The 22955-nt window shown below is 45.2% G+C and overlaps 2 protein-coding genes across 2 annotated transcripts in view; one reads left to right on the top strand and one right to left on the bottom strand.

Annotated features, from left to right (window-relative positions):
• The first annotated feature begins 3153 nt into the window (after positions 1-3153).
• On the top strand, positions 3154-7409 carry LOC106582289 (uncharacterized). Its single transcript, XM_045704816.2, has 2 exons — positions 3154-3340; positions 3472-7409. Exon 2 carries the CDS (start codon positions 3472-3474, stop codon positions 4402-4404), a length of 933 nt encoding a protein of 310 aa, XP_045560772.1. The 5' UTR covers positions 3154-3340; the 3' UTR covers positions 4405-7409.
• Positions 7410-8463: 1054 nt separating this feature from the next.
• Positions 8464-22955, bottom strand: part of LOC106595952 (armadillo repeat-containing protein 8) — a 27986-nt gene continuing 13494 nt past the window's right edge. The window contains exons 14-22 of the mRNA XM_045704815.2: positions 20131-20212; positions 19914-20000; positions 14697-14789; positions 14154-14303; positions 13985-14080; positions 13035-13130; positions 9782-9875; positions 9377-9470; positions 8464-9305 (exon numbers count right to left, since the gene is read on the bottom strand). Coding sequence (XP_045560771.1) covers positions 9272-9305; positions 9377-9470; positions 9782-9875; positions 13035-13130; positions 13985-14080; positions 14154-14303; positions 14697-14789; positions 19914-20000; positions 20131-20212 — 826 coding nt within the window. The 3' untranslated portion in view covers positions 8464-9271. The remainder of the gene's footprint in view (positions 9306-9376; positions 9471-9781; positions 9876-13034; positions 13131-13984; positions 14081-14153; positions 14304-14696; positions 14790-19913; positions 20001-20130; positions 20213-22955) is intronic.

The following is a 22955-nucleotide window of genomic DNA, read 5'->3' as shown; positions in this document are numbered from 1 at the left end:
CCATTTCCTAATAATAGCTCCCACAGTTGATTTCTTCAAACCAAGCTGCTTACCTATTGCAGATTCAGTCTTCCCAGCCTGGTGCAGGTCTACAATTTTGTTTCTGGTGTCCTTTGACAGCTCTTTGGTCTTGGCCATAGTGGAGTTTGGAGTGTGACTGTTTGAGGTTGTGGACAGGTGTCTTTTATACTGATAACAAGTTCAAACAGGTGCCATTAATACAGGTAACGAGTGGAGGACAGAGGAGCCTTTTAAAGAAGAAGTTACAGGTCTGTGAGAGCCAGAAATCTTGCTTGTTTGTAGGTGACCAAATACTTATTTTCCACCATAATTTGCAAATAAATTCATTAAAAATCCTACAATGTGATTTTCTGGATTTTTTTCTCATTTTGTCTGTCATAGTTGACGTGTACCTATGATGAAAATTACAGGCCTCTCTCATCTTTTTAAGTGGGAGAACTTGCACAATTGGTGGCTGACTAAATACTTTTTTCCCCCACTGTATATGTCACAAAAACCAAAACCACAGCTAAATGCAGCACTCTTCATCAGATGACACTCCTAGGACATTATGTTATACAATACATGCATGTTTTGTTCAATCAAGTTCATATTTATATAAAAAAACTGCTTTTTACATTAGCATGTGACGTTCAGAACTAGCATACCCATCGAAAACTTCCGGTGAATGTACTAAATTACTCACGATAAACGTTCACAAAAACATAACAATTATTTTAAGAATTATACTCCTTTATGCAATCGCGGTGTCAGATTTTAAAATAGCTTTTCGGCGAAAGCACATTTTGCAATATTCTGAGTACATAGCTCGGCCATCTAGCTATTTTGACACCCACCAAGTTTGGGGCTCACTAAACTCAGAATTACTATTAGAATAATTTGATTACCTTTGCTGTTCTTCGTCAGAATGCACTCCCAGGACTTCTACTTCAACAACAAATGTTGTTTTGGTTCCAAATAATCCATAGTTATATTCAAATAGCTCCGTTTTGTTCGTGCGTTCAGGTCACTATCCGAAGGGTGACATGCGAGCGAGCGCATTTCAGAACATTTCAAAATATTCCATTACCGTACTTCAAAGCATGTCAAACGCTGTTTAAAATCAATTTTTATGCTATTTTTCTCGTAAAATAGCGATAATATTCCAACCGGGCAACGTTGTATTCATTCAAAGGCTGAAAGAAAAAAATGGAGAATTCTCGTGACTGCGCATCTCAGTCTCACTGTCCCCAGGCTGACCACTCACAAACCCTCCTGCTGTTCTTCGCCCAGAGACAGCAGACACCCCATTCCACTTTCTGGCGGCTTTAGAGAGCCAATGGAAGCCTTAGAAAATGTCACGTTACAGCACAGATGCTGTATTTTCGATAGAGATGCAACAGAAGGACAACAAATTGTCAGACAGGGCACTTCCTGCATGGAATCTTCTCAGGTTTTGGCCTGCCATATGAGTTCTGTTATACTCACAGACACCATTCAAACAGTTTTAGAAACTGTAGAGTGTTTTCTATCCAAATCTACTAATTATATGCATATTTTCGTTTCTGGGCAAGAGTAGTAACCAGTTTAAATCGGGTACGTTTTTTATCCGGCCGTGCAAATACTGCCCCTTAGCCCCAACAGGTTTTAAGTATCATGGTCACAACATATTGATACAACAGTAGCTAGGATCGGGAGAAGTCTGTCCATAATAAAGTGCTGCTCTACCTTCTTAACAGCACTAGTTTTGTCGAACCTGGACTACAGTTCAGTCGTGTGGTCAGGTGCCACAAAGAGGAACTTAGGAAAATTGCAATTGGCTGAGAACAGGGCAGCACGGCTGGCCCTTGTATGTACAGAGAGCTAAAAATAATATGCATGTCAATCTCTCCGGGCTCAAAGTGGAGGAGAGATTGACTTCATCACTACTTGTATTTGTGAGAGGTATTGACATGTTGAATGCACCAAGCTGTCTGTTTGAACTACTGGCACACAGCTCAGACATCCATGCATACCCCACAATACATGCCACCAGAGGTCTCGTCACAGTCCCCAAGTCCAGAACAGACTATGGGAGGCGCACAGTACGACATAGAGCCATGACTACATGGAAGTCTATTCCACATCAAGTAACTCATGCAAGCAGTAAAATTTGATTTAAAAACAGATAAAAATACACCTTATGGAACAGCGGAGGACTGTGAAGCAACACAAACAGGCACAGACACACGATAACATACACACACGTACACATGGATTTTGTGTTGTAGATATGTGGTAATAGAGTAGGGGCCTGAGGCACACACTTAATATGTTGTGACATCTGTTGTGAATGTATTGTAATGTTTTTAAAATGTATAACTGCCTTCATTTAGCTGGACCCCAAGAAGAGTAGCTGCTGCCTTGGCAGGAACTAATGGGGATCCATAATAAACCCCAGGAAGAGTAGCTGCTGCCTTAGCAGGAACTAATAGGGATCCATAATAAACCCCAGGAAGAGTAGCTGCTGCCTTGGCAGGAACTAATGGGGATCCATAATAAACCCCAAGAAGAGTAGCTGCTGCCTTGGCAGGAACTAATGGGGATCCATAATAAACCCCAAGAAGAGTAGCTGCTGCCTTGGCAGGAACTAATGGGGATCCATAATAAACCCCAGGAAGAGTAGCTGCTGCCTTGGCAGGAACTAATGGGGATCCATAATAAACCCCAGGAAGAGTAGCTGCTGCCTTGGCAGGAACTAATGGGGATCCATAATAAACCCCAGGAAGAGTAGCTGCTGCCTTGGCAGGAACTAATGGGGATCCATAATAAACCCCAAGAAGAGTAGCTGCTGCCTTGGCAGGAACTAATGGGGATCCATAATAAACCCCAGGAAGAGTAGCTGCTGCCTTGGCAGGAACTAATGGGGATCCATAATAAACCCCAGGAAGAGTAGCTGCTGCCTTGGCAGGAACTAATGGGGATCCATAATAAACCCCAGGAAGAGTAGCTGCTGCCTTGGCAGGAACTAATGGGGATCCATAATAAACCCCAGGAAGAGTAGCTGCTGCCTTGGCAGGAACTAATGGGGATCCATAATAAACCCCAGGAAGAGTAGCTGCTGCCTTGGCAGGAACTAATGGGGATCCATAATAAACCCCAGGAAGAGTAGCTGTTGCCTTGGCAGGAACTAATGGGGATCCATAATAAATACAATCTTCTCCCCACCTGTCTGTTGCTGCTCTCTCTCCAACACGTATTTTAACAGGAACTTACATCTCTCTCTGTGTGTGTGTGTGTGTGTGTAGGGATCCTGGAGCAGTCAGATATCAAGCAGAGTGTTTCTAAGCTGAGTGACGAGGTGAGAGGTTGTAGTTGATTTTCAGGGCGTCCTAGGATCCATGAATCTTACAACATAAACACACAGTAACATAACACGTAAAACCCCTAACTCTCATGTGTCAGTCATGTATCTGTCCATCTTGTCCACAGATGAGCACTCTCTCCCAGCAAGTCTCTCATCTCAGCCAGGAGCTAAAGGAAATGACCCGCCTGCTCCGGCCCCTCCTCCTTGTGGCGCCTCAGCCAATCCTGACGCCCATCCTGACTCCACCCCCCAGCAGTGCCAACAAACCGTCCTCCAACACACCTCTGGTGGTCCCACCTCCAGCCCCGCCCTGCTCTCCGTCACCCCACCTTCAACAAACGCAGTCCTGCTCGCTATTGGACATGGACAGTGCTGACACGGGGAACGTGGGCTTGCCAAGTTGCCTCCTCCCAACCCCCCCTCCACAGAGGCCTCCAGCCCAGAACCAGTCTCCAATCTCCCCAGAGAGAAGTTCTAAGGACTTACCCCACTCCAACCCCCCTTCCCCTGGGACAGGAGACATGGGGGGGTCACCCCACCTCTCCAACCACACCACCTCCAGCAACAGTTTCCTTCCCTCTGCCCAGGACAGATGTACCCTAGCCTCCGGCACCATGTCCCCCTCCCTCTCTTTCTCCTTGTCCCTCTCCTCCTCCCCCTCCTGCTCTCCCTGCCAGGGTCCCCATCACTCACGATCCGGCAGCCACAGCAGGGGCCTGCTCCCCCCGCCCCCCTCCCAGGACAACACGCCCCCGCCTTCCTCCCATTGCTCCGCTCCCCCGTCACTCAGCTCCTCGCCTGGAGACCATAAGCTGAAGTTGGTCTTCCCCTCTTCCTCCTCCACTCCCCTCATCCCTCCCCTCCCCTCTCCTTACCCCTCGACCCTCTCCCTGGGCCCGTTCTCCCTGGACTCTCTGAGGGGGAAGACGCAGGGGGGCACTAGGCTGGAGGCAGGACACCTGGAGCTGGAGATGCAGGAGAGGGGAGGAGAGAGGGGGGAGAGACGCTCCCAGATGGAGCACATCAGCTACATGGACGAGGAAGGGCCAGCTCTGTGACAGAGAGGCAGATTACATGCAAGAAGAAACAGCAGAGGAGACAGAATGAAGAGAAGAGAGGAGAGTATGTAGCCCGCTCGTCCAGAATGCAACATTGAACCTGTGAGACAGATAGGCAGTCATAGATCAAAATGACTATAGGTGGAAACCAATAGCATCACTGAAAAATACCCCACCAGGACAGTAGCAAGACACCAATTCTAACAGCACTCTGGTCATGTTAAAGCAACACATCCTCCTCTGTCTATGGACTTCATGATGTCATAAGTGAAATGTGCATCCGTACTCCTCTCCTGGCCAAATGTTCCCAACCAACCACCCATTCATGACATCATGTATAATATATAGGACTGGGAATGTAAACTCTAGTTCAACCTCTGTCTTGTGGTTTCAAAATTATACTAACATCTATTGCTTGAATATCAACCATGGCTGATTTCAAATGAGGAGTTCATTTAACTTCAACTTGATATTTCTTCAGAGTTTCTCTGCTACTTGTAATATGGGGGTGATTTGTTACATACATCTCCACAAAGTACACACACACTTGCACTGCGGTCTTACATTATGTGACATCCTAAAAGTGTCAATCCAGCCTACAAACACAATCGTTTCTCTCCCTCCAACAAGTGGCCATATTCAACACGACAATCAGTGAGCTTACAAAACACATGGAACCCACCAATACATGAAGACAACACCGCAGTAGGTCTGGAGGTAGAAGGGAGGGAGCCGGTGTGTCAGAGGCCAGGTTTAGGTTTAAGAAGCCATGCATACTGGTGGGTGAGTGGAATATACAGTAGGTCTGGAGGTAGAAGGGAGGGAGCCGGTGTGTCAGAGGCCAGGTTTAGGTTTAAGAAGCCATGCATACTGGTGGGTGAGTGGAATATACAGTAGGTCTGGAGGTAGAAGGGAGGGAGCCGGTGTGTCAGAGGCCAGGTTTAGGTTTAAGAAGCCATGCATACTGGTGGGTGAGTGGAATATACAGTAGGTCTGGAGGTAGAAGGGAGGGAGCCGGTGTGCTACAGAGGCCAGGTTTAGGTTTAAGAAGCCATGCATACTGGTGGGTGAGTGGAATATACAGTAGGTCTGGAGGTAGAAGGGAGGGAGCCGGTGTGTCAGAGGCCAGGTTTAGGTTTAAGAAGCCATGCATACTGGTGGGTGAGTGGAATATACAGTAGGTCTGGAGGTAGAAGGGAGGGAGCCGGTGTGTCAGAGGCCAGGTTTAGGTTTAAGAAGCCATGCATACTGGTGGGTGAGTGGAATATACAGTAGGTCTGGAGGTAGAAGGGAGGGAGCCGGTGTGTCAGAGGCCAGGTTTAGGTTTAAGAAGCCATGCATACTGGTGGGTGAGTGGAATATACAGTAGGTCTGGAGGTAGAAGGGAGGGAGCCGGTGTGTCAGAGGCCAGGTTTAGGTTTAAGAAGCCATGCATACTGGTGGGTGAGTGGAATATACAGTAGGTCTGGAGGTAGAAGGGAGGGAGCCGGTGTGCTACAGAGGCCAGGTTTAGGTTTAAGAAGCCATGCATACTGGTGGGTGAGTGGAATATACAGTAGGTCTGGAGGTAGAAGGGAGGGAGCCGGTGTGCTACAGAGGCCAGGTTTAGGTTTAAGAAGCCATGCATACTGGTGGGTGAGTGGAATATACAGTAGGTCTGGAGGTAGAAGGGAGGGAGCCGGTGTGTCAGAGGCCAGGTTTAGGTTTAAGAAGCCATGCATACTGGTGGGTGAGTGGAATACACAGTAGGTCTGGAGGTAGAAGGGAGGGAGCCGGTGTGCTACAGAGGCCAGGTTTAGGTTTAAGAAGCCATGCATACTGGTGGGTGAGTGGAATATACAGTAGGTCTGGAGGTAGAAGGGAGGGAGCCGGTGTGTCAGAGGCCAGGTTTAGGTTTAAGAAGCCATGCATACTGGTGGGTGAGTGGAATATACAGTAGGTCTATGAGTGAAAACCAGACTGTACAGTGAATGAGTTCCCACATCAACTCAGCTTTAGCCATGCAGCCATCGTGCCTTCTCCTTGGAACACACACTGCTAGTCGTACACATCATATAGCACATATCATCCACACCTGGTGATTATGTTGGGATTTACAAGCCATTGACCATTACGAACGCCTCACTTTTATTTTGAAAGTCATTTATTTTATGTAGAATGTGTGAATATCTTCTGTTGGATTGGGATGTTCTGGCCTTTTTTCTTCCATCGCTAGTTCAACCAGAGACATCTCAGCGTCAGTTTAACAGCGTCAGTTTAACAGCATCAGATCGAAGCCCACACGCACCAACACAAGCACACCAGTGGAGGATGGCTCATAATATTGGCTGGAATGGCATAAATGGAACCAAACACATTTGATACCATTCCGTTCACTCCATTTCAGCCATTATTATGAGCCATCCTAGCCTCAGCAGCCTCCACTGAAGCGCACACACACACACACACACACACACACACACACACACACACACACACACACACACACACACACACACACACACACACACACACACACACACACACACACACACAAAATACTGCCATGTCCGCAGCATCATCTGTATCCCATGGTTACGTGTCAACCTCTGGATGACACAGGTTTATCCTACAAAGACACAATGCTCAGACATTGCTGAAGTGGTCAGAGGATTAATTGTACTAGCATTGTCTGGTGCTAGGTGCACTAGAGTTGTTTTGGGGGGCACAGTCAGATTGAGATACTGGTTTGTATTTTCTGTAACAGGGTGAGGATGAGCCTGAGGATGCGTGGAGATGTGTGAGAGTTGGAGGAGTGGCACACACAGGGAGCAGGTCAGGGGTCAAGATGTTAATGCATGTCACAGCTAACTGCATGAGGAATGTGCTTGTTTCAGAACTTGGGGAGAGGGGGTGGGCTTACTGTGCTGCCAGAGGTTTGGACAGGCTTCAGATGTATTTTATTAACTCTTACCAACTTTACCAGAAACACGATACAACAATAAACAAAGTGTTGTTTTATAAGATCCACACTTCTGGAATGTTTTGTACCCAACTCTTTGTCTGTGATGTTATGTTCAGTGGTTTCACATCCCAATTCCAAGTTGATTTAATCAACCAGGGTAATACCCTTACAACCAGTGGACCTCCAACTGATGCACACGTTCAGTTCTTACACTTGGGACTCGTTTTTCACCTGACCCACATCGATAAACAACTTTGCTGTACCTCCACCTTGTCCGAGGACAAACAAATACAGTACTCACTGACCAAGTCCATCTTTCAGGTCTGCATATATTTCAAAATGGTAAGATTCATTCTATCAGAGCTTGAGTAAGGTTTAAATGTCAGGGAGAGGAAAAGTTTAGACAATACTGAGGGGAACAAACCAAACAGCTAAAAGTAAAGAACATTTAACATTTTATCCTGTTATGGATCATCTTAGAGCCTCCTGAAAGGTAACAGACTAGAGAGGGTCAGAGTCACCCAGTGACACTATAGTGACCCTCTACGGGCCGGTTCAGAGTCACCCACTGACACTATAGTGACCCTCTACGGGCCAGTTCAAAGTCACCCACTGACACTATAGTGACCCTCTACGGGCCGGTTCAGAGTCACCCACTGACACTATAGTGACCCTCTACGGGCCGGTTTCCCCAGATACAGGTTAAGCCTAGTCCTGGACTAAGAATTATGCTCAACGGTGATTCTCCATTGAAAGTGCTTTTTAGTCCAGGGCTAAGATTAATCTGGGCCCAGTCCATCTACTACCATTATGGGGCGGCAGGAAGCCTAGTGGTTAGAGCGTTGGGCCAGTAACCGAAAGGTTGCAAGATCGAATCCCCGAGCTGACAAGGTAAAAAACTGTCGTTCTGCCCCTGAACAAGGCAGTTAACCCACTGTTCCTAGGCCGTCATTGTAAATAAGAATTTGTTCTGAACTGACCTAAATAAAAAAATTACAAATATTTTATTGACCCCAGGATCCTCCCATTGTTGCTCTGTTCACACCGTAGAAACACAAACCCTACTGTACTAGGAACCAGGATCAGACACAGGAAGAAAACAAAGAGAGGAAAAATACGAATCCCAAAAATATGTTTATATTTACGAGGTATTTACGCACACAAAAAAAGAAACCACCACACATTTCAAAATTAACAGTCTTTTTTACCCAAACATGTCCTCTCGTGACATAAAGCCATTCAAATAATAATAATATCAATAATGAATAATTAGCTAAATTAAACCAAGAGGAAGCGATGCTCCCACAACCCTGCCATCTCCGTCAGACCCTTTAGTCCGTCAGACCCTTTAGTCCGTCAGACCCTTTAGTCCGTCAGACCCTTTAGTCCGTCAGACCCTTTAGTCCGTCAGACCCTTTAGTCCGTCAGACCCTTTAGTCCGTCAGACCCTTTAGTCCGGCTCTCTGCGACGTCTTTCTGTCCATCTCCATAACTAGTCCAAAAGCACCAAGGCCTCCTGGCCACAAGGTGGCGTTGTGCTGCGGTGGCTGGCTCCTGTACTGCACGCTACTAATCCTTTCTTCATTCACATTAAGTCCAAGAAACAAAAACTTCACCTCTGCATAAAAAAACAATTTTAAAAATGAAACCTACCCCCAGTAAGCGTTGGTGAGCAGCAAGCGCTCGTTTCCCCATCCAACCTTGTCTTAAAGTCTCCGGCTGGGATGGGGTCAGTATTGGGGTGATGAGGTGGAAGGTGTCTTTGTGCAAACAAACAAAAACTGAAGATTAAAGTGAAGGAGATCAGAACAAAACAATGGCAGCAAGGAGGCAGGTCCCTCCTGGCAGGTCTCCTCCTGGCAGGCAGTTGGTTTGTTAGTTGTGTTGTTAGGGGCAACAACATCTGAGACTGCTCCCGTGGGGTCACGCCAGATAATGCTGCATCGCTGTTTTCGCCCTGAGAGAGACGGAGAGAGTCAGTACACTATCCTACAACATAATGAGCGCGCACGTGTGTGTGTGTCACACCTTTCACAGAGGTTGGGGTCTAAGGCCTGGGTGAGTTTGTGCAGAATGTCTACAAAGCCCAAGTCCCTCAGCTTGTCCTGACGCTCCTGGCAGCCTGAGAAGAGAGACACCGACGTAGGAAGGTTAGAGGGGATGATGTTGGAGCCAGAGACAGAGAGCAAGTCCAACAGTAAAGCATTGAACAATACATAACAACAGAGCTTGTGGAATGTTGAGTAGAATCACAGATGAAAACCAGGGAAGAAATGGAGCGTAATACATTAGTGTATGTTACAGACCGTGCTTCATCTGCACTGCGGTTCAAATTTGTATTAACTTGATCCACAATCTTTACCACTACATCCACAAAAACCACTAGCCCTTTCCTAGATAACACCCAGGCAGTTCCCCCCAGCATGTAACAACCTGTCATGGCATCGGCCTCACTGTCCTCCTCATTCCAGATCAGGTTGGAGATGCAGAATGTTGCTGCCAGCTGGAGCTTCACATTAGAGTGACCCTGAGAGGACACCACAGAGAACTGTTCTCAGTATTTGGTTGAGATGTGTCAATCATATACAGTACCAGTCAAGTTGACACACCTACTCATTCAAGGGTTTTTCTTTATTTTTTATTATTTTCCACATTGTAGAATAGCGAAGACATCAAAATTATTAAATAACACATATGGAATCATGTAGTAAGCAAAAAAGTGTTAAAAAAAATCACAATATATTTTAGATACTTCAAAGTAGACACCCTTTGCCTTGATGACGGCTTTGCACACTCTTGGCATTCTCTCAACCAGCTTCATGAGGCAGTCACCTGGAATGCATTTCAATTAAAAGGTGTGCCTTGTTAAAAGTTAATTTGTGGAATCTCTTTCCTTCTTTAATGCATTTGAGCCAATCAGTTGTGTTGTGACAAGGTAGGGGTGGTATACAGGAGATAGCCCTATTTGGTAAAAGTCCATATTATGGAAAGAACAGTTCAAATAAGCAAAGAGAAACGACAGTCCATCATTACTTTTAGACATGAGGGTCAGTCAATCTGGAAAATGTCAAGAACTTTGAAAGTTTCTTCAAGTGCAGTTGCAAAAACCATCAAGTACTATAATGAAACTGGCTCTCATGAGGACCGCCACAGGAAAGGAAGACCCAGCGTTACCTCTGCTGCAGAGGATAAGTTCATTAGAGTTAACTGCACCTCAGATTGCAGCCCAAATAAATGCTTCACAGAGTTTAACTTCTTATGGATGGTGGCAGTATTGAGTCGCTTGGATGACTGACGTGCCCAGAGTAAACTGCCTCCTACGCGCTCCCAAAAACTAAGATATGCATATTATTAGTAGATTTGGATAGAAAACACTCTGAAGTTTCTAAAAGTGTTTGAATGATGTCTGTGAGTATAACAGAACTCATATGGCAGGCAAAAACCTGAGAAAAAAATCCAACCAGGAAGTGATTTGTAGTTCTATCTAATCCCTGTTCAAACTACAGTGTCTGTGGGGTCATTTTGCACTTCCTAAGGCTTCCATTGGCTGTCAACAGCCTTTAGAAACGTCTTTCATGCGTCTCCTGTTACTGGGCAAAGAATAGGAGCTCAGTCTATCAGTAGACTGCCTGGGAGCAGGGAGTTGTTTACTGCACGTTCACGTTTGGCGCGCCGCTCATTCTTTTTCTTCTGTAATGAATACGCTATTGTCCGGTTGGAATATTATCGACGTTTTATTTTAAAAATACCTTAAGGATTGATTGTAAACATCGTTTGACATATTTCTACGAACGGTAATGGAACTATTTGACTTTTTGTCTCTTATTTTACGCACGCGCGTTATGCCTTTGGATAGTGATCTGTACGCACGAACAAAACGGAGGTATTTGGACATAAATATGGAGTATTTCGAACAAAAATAACATTTATTGTGGAAGTAGGAGTCCTGGTAGTGCATTCCGACCAAGATCAGCAAAGGTAAGGGAATATTTATAATACTAATTCTGAGTTCTGTAGACTTCAGAACTTGGCGGGTAACTGTATAGCTTGCTTTGATGGTTGAGCTCTGTACTCAGAATATTGAAAAATGTGCTTTCGCCGAAAAGCTATTTTAAAATCTGACACAGCGGTAGCATTAAGGAGTAGTATATCTATAATTCTTTCAATAACTGTTGTAAAGTTTATCAACGTTTATGATGAGTATTTTTGTAAATTGATGTGCTCATTCACCGGAAGTTTTGGTGGGTATACATTTTCTGAACATCACGCGTCAATGTAAAATGGGGTTTATGGATATAAATATGAACTTTATCGAACAAAACATACATGTATTTTGTAACATTGAGTCCTGGGAGTGTCATCTGATGAAGATCATCAAAGGTTAGTAATTGATTTTAGCTGACTTTCTGGTTTTTGTGATGCCTCTGCTTGCTTGGAAAATGGCTGTGTGATTTTTCTTGTTTTGGTGCTGTCCTAACATAATCTAATGTTTCGCTTTCGCCGTAAAGCCTTTTTGAAATCGGACACTGTGGTTAGATTAAGGAGAATCTTATCTTTAAAATGGTGTATAATACTTGTATGTTTGAGAAATTTTCATTATGAGATTTTTGTTGTTTTGAATTTGCCGCCATGCACTTTCACTGGCTGTCGTCATATCGATCCCGCTAACGGGATCAAGCCATAACAGATTAAGTAACAGACATCAACTGTTCAGAGGAGACTGCGTAAATCAAGCCTTCATGGTTGAATTGCTGCAAAGAAACCACTACTAAAGGACACCAATAAGAAGAGACTTGCTTGGGCCAAAAAACACAAGCGGTGGAAATCTGTCCTTTGGTAGGATGAGTCCAAATTTGAGATTTTTGGTTCCAACCGCTGTGTCTTTGTAGGTGAACAGATCTGTGGTTCCCACCGTGAAGCATGGAGGAGGTGTGATGGTGCTTTGCTGGTGACACTGATTTATTCAGAATTCAAGGCACACTAAACCAGCATGGCTACCACAGCATTCTGTAGCGATACGCCATCCCATCTGGTTTGCGCTTAATGGTACTATCATTTGTTTTTCAACAGAACAATGACCCAAAACACCTCCAGGATGTGTAAGGGCTATTTGACCAAGAAGAAGAGTGATGGAGTGCTGCATCAGATGACCTGGCCTCCACAATCACCTGACCTCAACCCAATTGAGATGGTTTGGGATGAGTTGGACCGCAGAGTGAAGGAAAAGCAGCCAACAAGTGCTCAGCATATGTGGGAACTCCTTCAAGACTGTTGGAAAAGCATTCCTGGTGACGCGGGGTGAGAGAATGCCAAGAGTGTGAAAAGCTGTCGTCAAGGCAAAGGGTGGCTACTTTGAAGAACCTCAAATATAAAATATATTTTGATTTGTTTAACACTTTTTGGTTACTACATGATTCCATATGAGTTATTTCATAGTTTTGATGTCTTCACTATTATTCTACAATGTAGAAAATTGTAAAGATCAAGAATAACCCTTGAATGAGTAGGCGTGTCCAAATGTTTGACTGGTACTGTATGTAAAGAGAGACTTGTTCTAAATAAACATTACCCCACGTGGATACATGCAAATATCAAGGTTGGCAACAGAGTTCAGTGAACTTGAGAACAAACCTATATTTTACTATTAAATATTGCTAGAGTAGCTCATGGAGGGAAGAGACTCTACCATGTAATATTTGATTTTCTGGAGGATGTCGTCATTGGTCATGATGAGTTCCTTGGCTGTGTTGCCATCAGCAATGTTGGCTAGGATGCAGAGTGTCTGAAATACAGAGAGCCGTTAAAGGTCGTGGTTCCCTGCCCAGGCGTGGCTGACGCATGCCAGATCGTACAACTCCTGGATTGGTATTTTACGTACCAGCTAACCACATCATATGTTACAGCAATCTGGAGCCCAACGGCACAGTCGATGACTTGGCACGCAATCATTGGTTGATGCATGCAATGTCTGAGCAGGGGAACACGACCACAGTGACACTGGTATTCTGACCTACAGTATGTTGAGGGGGTCCTACCTGCTCCTTGACCTACAGTATGTTAAGGGGGTCCTACCTGCTCCTTGACCCACAGTATGTTGAGGGGGTCCTACAGTATGTTGAGGGGGTCCTACAGTATGTTGAGGGGGTCCTACCTGCTCCTTGACCTACAGTATGTTAAGGGGGTCCTACCTGCTCCTTGACCCACAGTATGTTGAGGGGGTCCTACAGTATGTTGAGGGGGTCCTACCTGCTCCTTGACCTACAGTATGTTAAGGGGGTCCTACCTGCTCCTTGACCCACAGTATGTTGAGGGGGTCCTACAGTATGTTGAGGGGGTCCTACCTGCTCCTTGACCTACAGTATGTTGAGGGGGTCCTACCTGCTCCTTGACCTACAGTATGTTGAGGGGGTCCTACAGTATGTTGAGGGGGTCCTACCTGCTCCTTGACCTACAGTATGTTGAGGGGGTCCTACCTGCTCCTTGACCTACAGTATGTTGAGGGGGTCCTACAGTATGTTGAGGGGGTCCTACAGTATGTTGAGGGGGTCCTACAGTATCGTGAGAGGGTCCTACAGTATGTTGAGGGGGTCCTACAGTATGTTGAGGGGGTCCTACAGTATGTTGAGGGGGTCCTACCTGCTCCTTGACCTCGATGCTGTGTTCCCCCTCCAGGATCAGAGTGACCGCCTGCATGATCTGCTTCCCATGGGAACTCATGATCTGGTCTATGTGCTGAGAGAGAGAGAGTTTTTGTCTTTAAAGGAATTTGGAGAGCTGTGTCTGTCTGTCTGTCTGTCTGTCTTACAGGTCGTGTGGAGAGCAGGTTCCGTAGCAGGCCCAAGGTCTTCATCAGGACGTTAGTGTCCGGGTCAGAGAGCAGACGGAATAGCTGCTCTGTCCCCAAAGCTCTCACAATCTCCCCTTTCACCTTCTGCTCTGCCTGGAACGCCATGTTCTAAACACACACACACACACACACACACACACACACACACACACACACACACACACACACACACACACACACACACACACACACACACACACACACACACACACACACACACACACACACACACACACACACACACACACACACACACACAATAAAAAGGGTTTAGGTTAGACAGACACCTTCTAAACTAGGGTTGCAAAATGACAGACACTACCAAAGTTCTGGTTGGAAGATTGTCAGCTGAAGCGTTCCCTCACTGCTTATTCTCTACTGATTCTGAGAATCCTCCAGCCAAGATTGCTAAGAAACCTGGGAAGTTAGGTTATGCAGCCTTTTGTAGAGGTAAAGTGGGAGAGCAGAGCAAGACAGAGAGGGGGTAAAGTGGGGACTCACCATGAGAGCCCAAATGCCGTTGACCCTCAGGGCTGGATTGTCATTCTGGGTCAGACTGCACAGTAACTCTATCACCCCTGACTCCAGGATAGGCTGCAGACATACACAAAACACACACACCTTCATGCACTTTCTCACACTGGTCAACGACAAATATACAACCTGACAGCTAATATTTAGTCCTAAAAAGTCAAGCAAAAATAAATCATATCACAATTTTACTGAGTTGAGTTTGTTGACCAATCATGTAGCGGTCTAGGTAACAGTAGTAGTGTTGTATTGCTGCCTGCCACTAGGTAACAGTAGTAGTGTTGTATTGCTGCCTGCCACTAGGTAACAGTAGTAGTGTTGTATTGCTGCCTGCCACTAGGTAACAGTAGTAGTGTTGTATTGCTGCTTACCACTAGGTAACAGTAGTAGTGTTGTATTGCTGTCTGCCACTAGGTAACAGTAGTAGTGTTGTATTGCTGTCTGCCACTAGGTAACAGTAGTAGTGTTGTATTGCTGCCTACCACTAGGTAACAGTAGTAGTGTTGTATTGCTGCCTGCCACTAGGTAACAGTAGTAGTGTTGTATTGCTGTCTGCCACTAGGTAACAGTAGTAGTGTTGTATTGCTGTCTACCACTAGGTAACAGTAGTAGTGTTGTATTGCTGCCTGCCACTAGGTAACAGTAGTAGTGTTGTATTGCTGCCTACCACTAGGTAACAGTAGTAGTGTTGTATTGCTGCCTGCCACTAGGTAACAGTAGTAGTGTTGTATTGCTGCCTACCACTAGGTAACAGTAGTAGTGTTGTATTGCTGCCTACCACTAGGTAACAGTAGTAGTGTTGTATTGCTGCCTGCCACTAGGTAACAGTAGTAGTGTTGTATTGCTGCCTACCACTAGGTAACAGTAGTAGTGTTGTATTGCTGCCTGCCACTAGGTAACAGTAGTAGTGTTGTATTGCTGCCTGCCACTAGGTAACAGTAGTAGTGTTGTATTGCTGTCTGCCACTAGGTAACAGTAGTAGTGTTGTATTGCTGCCTACCACTAGGTAACAGTAGTAGTGTTGTATTGCTGCCTGCCACTAGGTAACAGTAGTAGTGTTGTATTGCTGCCTACCACTAGGTAACAGTAGTAGTGTTGTATTGCTGCCTGCCACTAGGTAACAGTAGTCGTGTTGTATTGCTGCCTAGGTAACAGTAGTAGTGTTGTATTGCTGCCTACCACTAGGTAACAGTAGTAGTGTTGTATTGCTGTCTGCCACTAGGTAACAGTAGTAGTGTTGTATTGCTGCCTACCACTAGGTAACAGTAGTAGTGTTGTATTGCTGCCTACCACTAGGTAACAGTAGTAGTGTTGTATTGCTGCCTGCCACTAGGTAACAGTAGTAGTGTTGTATTGCTGCCTACCACTAGGTAACAGTAGTAGTGTTGTATTGCTGCCTGCCACTAGGTAACAGTAGTAGTGTTGTATTGCTGTCTACCACTAGGTAACAGTAGTAGTGTTGTATTGCTGCCTGCCACTAGGTAACAGTAGTAGTGTTGTATTGCTGCTTTCCACTAGGTAACAGTAGTAGTGTTGTATTGCTGCCTGCCACTAGGTAACAGTAGTAGTGTTGTATTGCTGCCTACCACTAGGTGACAGTAGTAGTGTTGTATTGCTGCCTGCCACTAGGTAACAGTAGTAGTGTTGTATTGCTGCATGCCACTAGGTAACACTAGTAGTGTTGTATTGCTGCCTGCCACTAGGTAACAGTAATAGTGTTGTATTGCTGTCTACCACTAGGTGACAGTAGTAGTGTTGTATTGCTGCCTGCCACTAGGTAACAGTAGTAGTGTTGTATTGCTGCCTACCACTAGGTAACAGTAGTAGTGTTGTATTGCTGTCTACCACTAGGTAACAGTAGTAGTGTTGTATTGCTGCCTACCACTAGGTAACAGTAGTAGTGTTGTATTGCTGCCTACCACTAGGTAACAGTAGTAGTGTTGTATTGCTGCCTAGGTAACAGTAGTAGTGTTGTATTGCTGTCTACCACTAGGTAACAGTAGTAGTGTTGTATTGCTGTCTACCACTAGGTAACAGTAGTAGTGTTGTATTGCTGCCTGCCACTAGGTAACAGTAGTAGTGTTGTATTGCTGCCTAGGTAACAGTAGTAGTGTTGTATTGCTGTCTACCACTAGGTAACAGTAGTAGTGTTGTATTGCTGCCTACCACTAGGTAACAGTAGTAGTGTTGTATTGCTGTCTGCCACTAGGTAACAGTAGTAGTGTTGTATTGCTGCCTACCACTAGGTAACAGTAGTAGTGTTGTATTGCTGCCTACCACTAGGTAACAGTAGTAGTGTTGTATTGCTGTCTGCCACTAGGTAACAGTAGTAGTGTTGTATTGCTGCCTGCCACTAGGTAACAGTAGTAGTGTTGTATTGCTGCCTGCCACTAGGTAACAGTAGTAGTGTTGTATTGCTGCCTGCCACTAGGTAACAGTAGTAGTGTTGTATTGCTGCCTACCACTAGGTAACAGTAGTAGTGTTGTATTGCTGCCTACCACTAGGTAACAGTAGTAGTGTTGTATTGCTGCCTACCACTAGGTAACAGTAGTAGTGTTGTATTGCTGCCTGCCACTAGGTAACAGTAGTAGTGTTGTATTGCTGTCTACCACTAGGTAACAGTAGTAGTGTTGTATTGCTGCCTGCCACTAGGTAACAGTAGTAGTGTTGTATTGCTGTCTACCACTAGGTGACAGTAGTAGTGTTGTATTGCTGCCTGCCACTAGGTAACAGTAGTAGTGTTGTATTGCTGCCTACCACTAGGTAACAGTAGTAGTGTTGTATTGCTGCCTACCACTAGGTAACAGTAGTAGTGTTGTATTGCTGCCTGCCACTAGGTAACAGTAGTAGTGTTGTATTGCTGCCTACCACTAGGTAACAGTAGTAGTGTTGTATTGCTGCCTGCCACTAGGTAACAGTAGTAGTGTTGTATTGCTGCCTGCCACTAGGTAACAGTAGTAGTGTTGTATTGCTGCCTACCACTAGGTAACAGTAGTAGTGTTGTATTGCTGCCTACCACTAGGTAACAGTAGTAGTGTTGTATTGCTGCCTGCCACTAGGTAACAGTAGTAGTGTTGTATTGCTGCCTACCACTAGGTAACAGTAGTAGTGTTGTATTGCTGCCTGCCACTAGGTAACAGTAGTAGTGTTGTATTGCTGTCTACCACTAGGTAACAGTAGTAGTGTTGTATTGCTGCCTACCACTAGGTAACAGTAGTAGTGTTGTATTGCTGCCTACCACTAGGTAACAGTAGTAGTGTTGTATTGCTGTCTACCACTAGGTAACAGTAGTAGTGTTGTATTGCTGCCTACCACTAGGTAACAGTAGTAGTGTTGTATTGCTGCCTACCACTAGGTAACAGTAGTAGTGTTGTATTGCTGCCTACCACTAGGTAACAGTAGTAGTGTTGTATTGCTGCTTACCACTAGGTAACAGTAGTAGTGTTGTATTGCTGCCTAGGTAACAGTAGTAGTGTTGTATTGCTGTCTGCCACTAGGTAACAGTAGTAGTGTTGTATTGCTGCCTGCCACTAGGTAACAGTAGTAGTGTTGTATTGCTGTCTACCACTAGGTAACAGTAGTAGTGTTGTATTGCTGCCTACCACTAGGTAACAGTAGTAGTGTTGTATTGCTGCCTGCCACTAGGTAACAGTAGTAGTGTTGTATTGCTGCCTAGGTAACAGTAGTAGTGTTGTATTGCTGTCTACCACTAGGTAACAGTAGTAGTGTTGTATTGCTGCCTACCACTAGGTAACAGTAGTAGTGTTGTATTGCTGTCTGCCACTAGGTAACAGTAGTAGTGTTGTATTGCTGTCTGCCACTAGGTAACAGTAGTAGTGTTGTATTGCTGTCTGCCACTAGGTAACAGTAGTAGTGTTGTATTGCTGCTTACCACTAGGTAACAGTAGTAGTGTTGTATTGCTGCCTGCCACTAGGTAACAGTAGTAGTGTTGTATTGCTGTCTGCCACTAGGTAACAGTAGTAGTGTTGTATTGCTGCCTGCCACTAGGTAACAGTAGTAGTGTTGTATTGCTGCCTACCACTAGGTAACAGTAGTAGTGTTGTCTTGCTGCCTGCCACTAGGTAACAGTAGTAGTGTTGTATTGCTGCCTACCACTAGGTAACAATAGTAGTGTTGTATTGCTGCCTACCACTAGGTAACAGTAGTAGTGTTGTATTGCTGCCTACCACTAGGTAACAGTAGTAGTGTTGTATTGCTGCCTAGGTAACAGTAGTAGTGTTGTATTGCTGTCTACCACTAGGTAACAGTAGTAGTGTTGTATTGCTGCCTACCACTAGGTAACAGTAGTAGTGTTGTATTGCTGCCTGCCACTAGGTAACAGTAGTAGTGTTGTATTGCTGTCTGCCACTAGGTAACAGTAGTAGTGTTGTATTGCTGCCTGCCACTAGGTAACAGTAGTAGTGTTGTATTGCTGTCTACCACTAGGTGACAGTAGTAGTGTTGTATTGCTGCCTGCCACTAGGTAACAGTAGTAGTGTTGTATTGCTGCTTACCACTAGGTAACAGTAGTAGTGTTGTATTGCTGCCTGCCACTAGGTAACAGTAGTAGTGTTGTATTGCTGCCTGCCACTAGGTAACAGTAGTAGTGTTGTATTGCTGCCTGCCACTAGGTAACAGTAGTAGTGTTGTATTGCTGCCTACCACTAGGTAACAGTAGTAGTGTTGTCTTGCTGCCTGCCACTAGGTAACAGTAGTAGTGTTGTATTGCTGCCTACCACTAGGTAACAATAGTAGTGTTGTATTGCTGCCTACCACTAGGTAACAGTAGTAGTGTTGTATTGCTGCCTACCACTAGGTAACAGTAGTAGTGTTGTATTGCTGCCTGCCACTAGGTAACAGTAGTAGTGTTGTATTGCTGCCTGCCACTAGGTAACAGTAGTAGTGTTGTATTGCTGTCTACCACTAGGTAACAGTAGTAGTGTTGTATTGCTGCCTACCACTAGGTAACAGTAGTAGTGTTGTATTGCTGCCTGCCACTAGGTAACAGTAGTAGTGTTGTATTGCTGCCTGCCACTAGGTAACAGTAGTAGTGTTGTATTGCTGCCTACCACTAGGTAACAGTAGTAGTGTTGTATTGCTGTCTGCCACTAGGTAACAGTAGTAGTGTTGTATTGCTGCCTACCACTAGGTAACAGTAGTAGTGTTGTATTGCTGCCAGTCTTACCTCTTTGCTGGGGGAGAACTCCAGCAGCAGGTTGCATAGTGTAGAAGAGGCCATGACCAGCACCTCGTCTGGAGCGTTCTGTAACAACTACACAAACAGAGAGACAAGAGAACATTCAGTCTTAATAATAGCCCCACATATTGGACATTTCCTTTGCAGCTTACACAAACATGATGTGACTATAAAGAGATGTAGAGGGTAATACTAGAGTACAGACCTTCATAAGGGGTTTCCATACTGCGTGATCATGAAAACTAGTCCTCAACTGCTGGACTGACCGGGACAGACTGTGAAGACACCTGGACACAGAGCGAGACAGAGGAAGAGTCAGATATCTTAGGTACAAGGAGATCTTCATAGGCTAAGATGGAAACAGTTTCAATATACAAATTCTATGACTCTATGGGTCAACTGGACCCTGGTCGCTTCCTTGTACGAAATAGTTATTTGGTTTTATAGTGGTAGGGCCTCTATACTACGTTAGGGGTATTTTGTATTTTACAGACTACAACCACACATTTTGTGACAGTCAAATTAATAAAGGCATGAAAGGAAAATAAAAATGGGTCGGGGTAATGAAACATGGGTTGGGGTAATGAAACACAGGTAGGGGTAATGAATGAAACACAGGTAGGGGTAATGAATGAAACACGGGCAGGAGTAATGAATGAAACACAGGTAGGGGTAATGAATGAAACACAGGTAGGGGTAATGAATGAAACACAGGTAGGGGTAATGAATGAAACACAGGTAGGGGGTAATGAATGAAACACAGGTAGGGGGTAATGAATGGAACACGGGCAGGGGTAATGAATGAAACACGGGCAGGGGTAATGAATGAAACACGGGCAGGGGTAATGAATGAAACACGGGCAGGGGTAATGAATGAAACACGGGCAGGGGTAATGAATGAAACACGGGCAGGGGTAATGAAAGAAACACGGGCAGGGGTAATGAAAGAAACACGGGCAGGGGTAATGAATGAAACACGGGCAGGGGTAATGAATGAAACACGGGCAGGGGTAATGAATGAAACACGGGCAGGGGTAATGAATGAAACACGGGCAGGGGTAATGAATGAAACACGGGCAGGGGTAATGAATGAAACACGGGCAGGGGTAATGAATGAAACACGGGCAGGGGTAATGAATGAAACACGGGCAGGGGTAATGAATGAAACACGGGCAGGGGTAATGAAAGAAACACGGGCAGGGGTAATGAATGAAACACGGGCAGGGGTAATGAATGAAACACGGGCAGGGGTAATGAATGAAACACGGGCAGGGGTAATGAATGAAACACGGCAGGGGTAATGAATGAAACACGGGCAGGGGTAATGAATGAAACACGGGCAGGGGTAATGAATGAAACACGGGCAGGGGTAATGAATGAAACACGGGCAGGGGTAATGAATGAAACACGGGCAGGGGTAATGAAACATGTAGGGGTAATGCATGAAACACATTTAGGGGTAATGAATGAAACACTGGTAGGGGTAATGAATGAAACACTGTCTAGAGGTAATGAAACATTAAGCCCAGAGAACTGAAAGAATGCATAAATCTTATTGCTTATGTATGTTTTTGTTTACTGTCATAGTTTTGGTGTTTGTTGGTTATTATATGTTTGTTACATTTATAAATTCAGATATGTACTATTTGTTTATGATGTTTACCTGAAAAAAAGAAAATTATATAATTAGAATGGTCCCGTGTGGCTCAGTTGGTAGTGCATGGTGTTTGCAACGCCAGGGTTCTGGGTTCGATTCCCACGGGGGACCAGTACGGAAAGAAATGTATGAAATGTATGCATTCACTACTGTAAGTCGCTCTGGATAAGAGCATCTGCTAAATGACTAAAATGTAATGTAAAAATGTAAATTTAAAAATTATATATATACACACACACACACACACACACGCACACGCACACGCACACACACACACGCACACACGCACACACACACACACACACACACACACGTCAAAAGTTTGGACACACCTATTCATTCAAGGGTTTTTCTTTATTTTTACTATTTTCTACTTTGTAGAATAATAGAAGACATCAAAACTATACATATGGAATCATGGAGTAACGATTAATTGACTACAGCTCAGCGTTCAACACCATAGTACCCTCAAAGCTCATCACTAAGCTAAGGATCCTGGGACTAAACACCTCCCTCTGCAACTGGATCCTGGACTTCCTGACGGGCCGCCCCCAGGTGGTGAGGGTAGGTAGCAACACATCTGCCACGCTGATCCTCAACACTGGAGCTCCCCAGGGGTGCGTGCTCAGTCCCCTCCTGTATTCCCTGTTCACCCACGACTGCATGGCCAGGCATGACTCCAACACCATCATTAAGTTTGCAGACGACAACAGTGGCAGGCCTGATCAGCGACAACGACGAGACAGCCAATAGGGAGGAGGTCAGAGACCTGGCCGTGTGGTGCAAGGACAACCTCTCCCTCAACGTAACCAAGACAAAGGAGATGATTGTGGACTACAGGAAAAGGAGGACCGAGCATACCCCCATTCTCATCGCCAGGGCTGTAGTGGAGCGGGTTGAAAGCTTCAAGTTCCTTGGTGTCCACATCAACAACAAACTAGAATGGTCCAAACACACCAAGACAGTCGTGAAGCGGGCACGACAAAACCTATTCCCCCTCAGGAAACTAAAAAGATTTTGCACGGGTCCTGAGATCCTCAAAAGGTTCTACAGCTGCAACATTGAGAGCATCCTGACTGGTTGCATCACTGCCTGGTATGGCAACTGCTCGGCCTCCGACCACAAGGCACTACAAAGGGTAGTGCGTACGGCCCAGTACATCACTGGGGCAAAGATGCCTGCCATCCAGGACCTCTACACCAGGCGGTGTCAGAGGAAGGCCCTAAAAATGGTCAAAGACCCCAGCCACCCCAGTCATAGATTGTTCTCTCTACTACCAAATGGCAAGCGGTACCGGAGGTCTAGGACAAAAAGGCTTCTCAACAGTTTTTACCCCCAAGCCATAAGACTCCTGAACAGGTAATCAAATGGCT

This window comes from Salmo salar, chromosome 21, assembly GCF_965601325.2.
Source record: "Salmo salar chromosome 21, fSalSal1, whole genome shotgun sequence".
NCBI classification, from domain to species: domain Eukaryota; kingdom Metazoa; phylum Chordata; class Actinopteri; order Salmoniformes; family Salmonidae; genus Salmo; species Salmo salar.
The sequence above is the reverse complement of the archived record's forward strand: the minus strand, read 5'-3'. Positions and strand labels throughout refer to the sequence as shown.

Bases quoted from the DNA above. Each gene is read 5' to 3' on its own strand.
- LOC106582289 (XM_045704816.2), top strand. From the start codon at position 3,472: ATGAGCACTCTCTCCCAGCAAGTCTCTCATCTCAGCCAGGAGCTAAAG.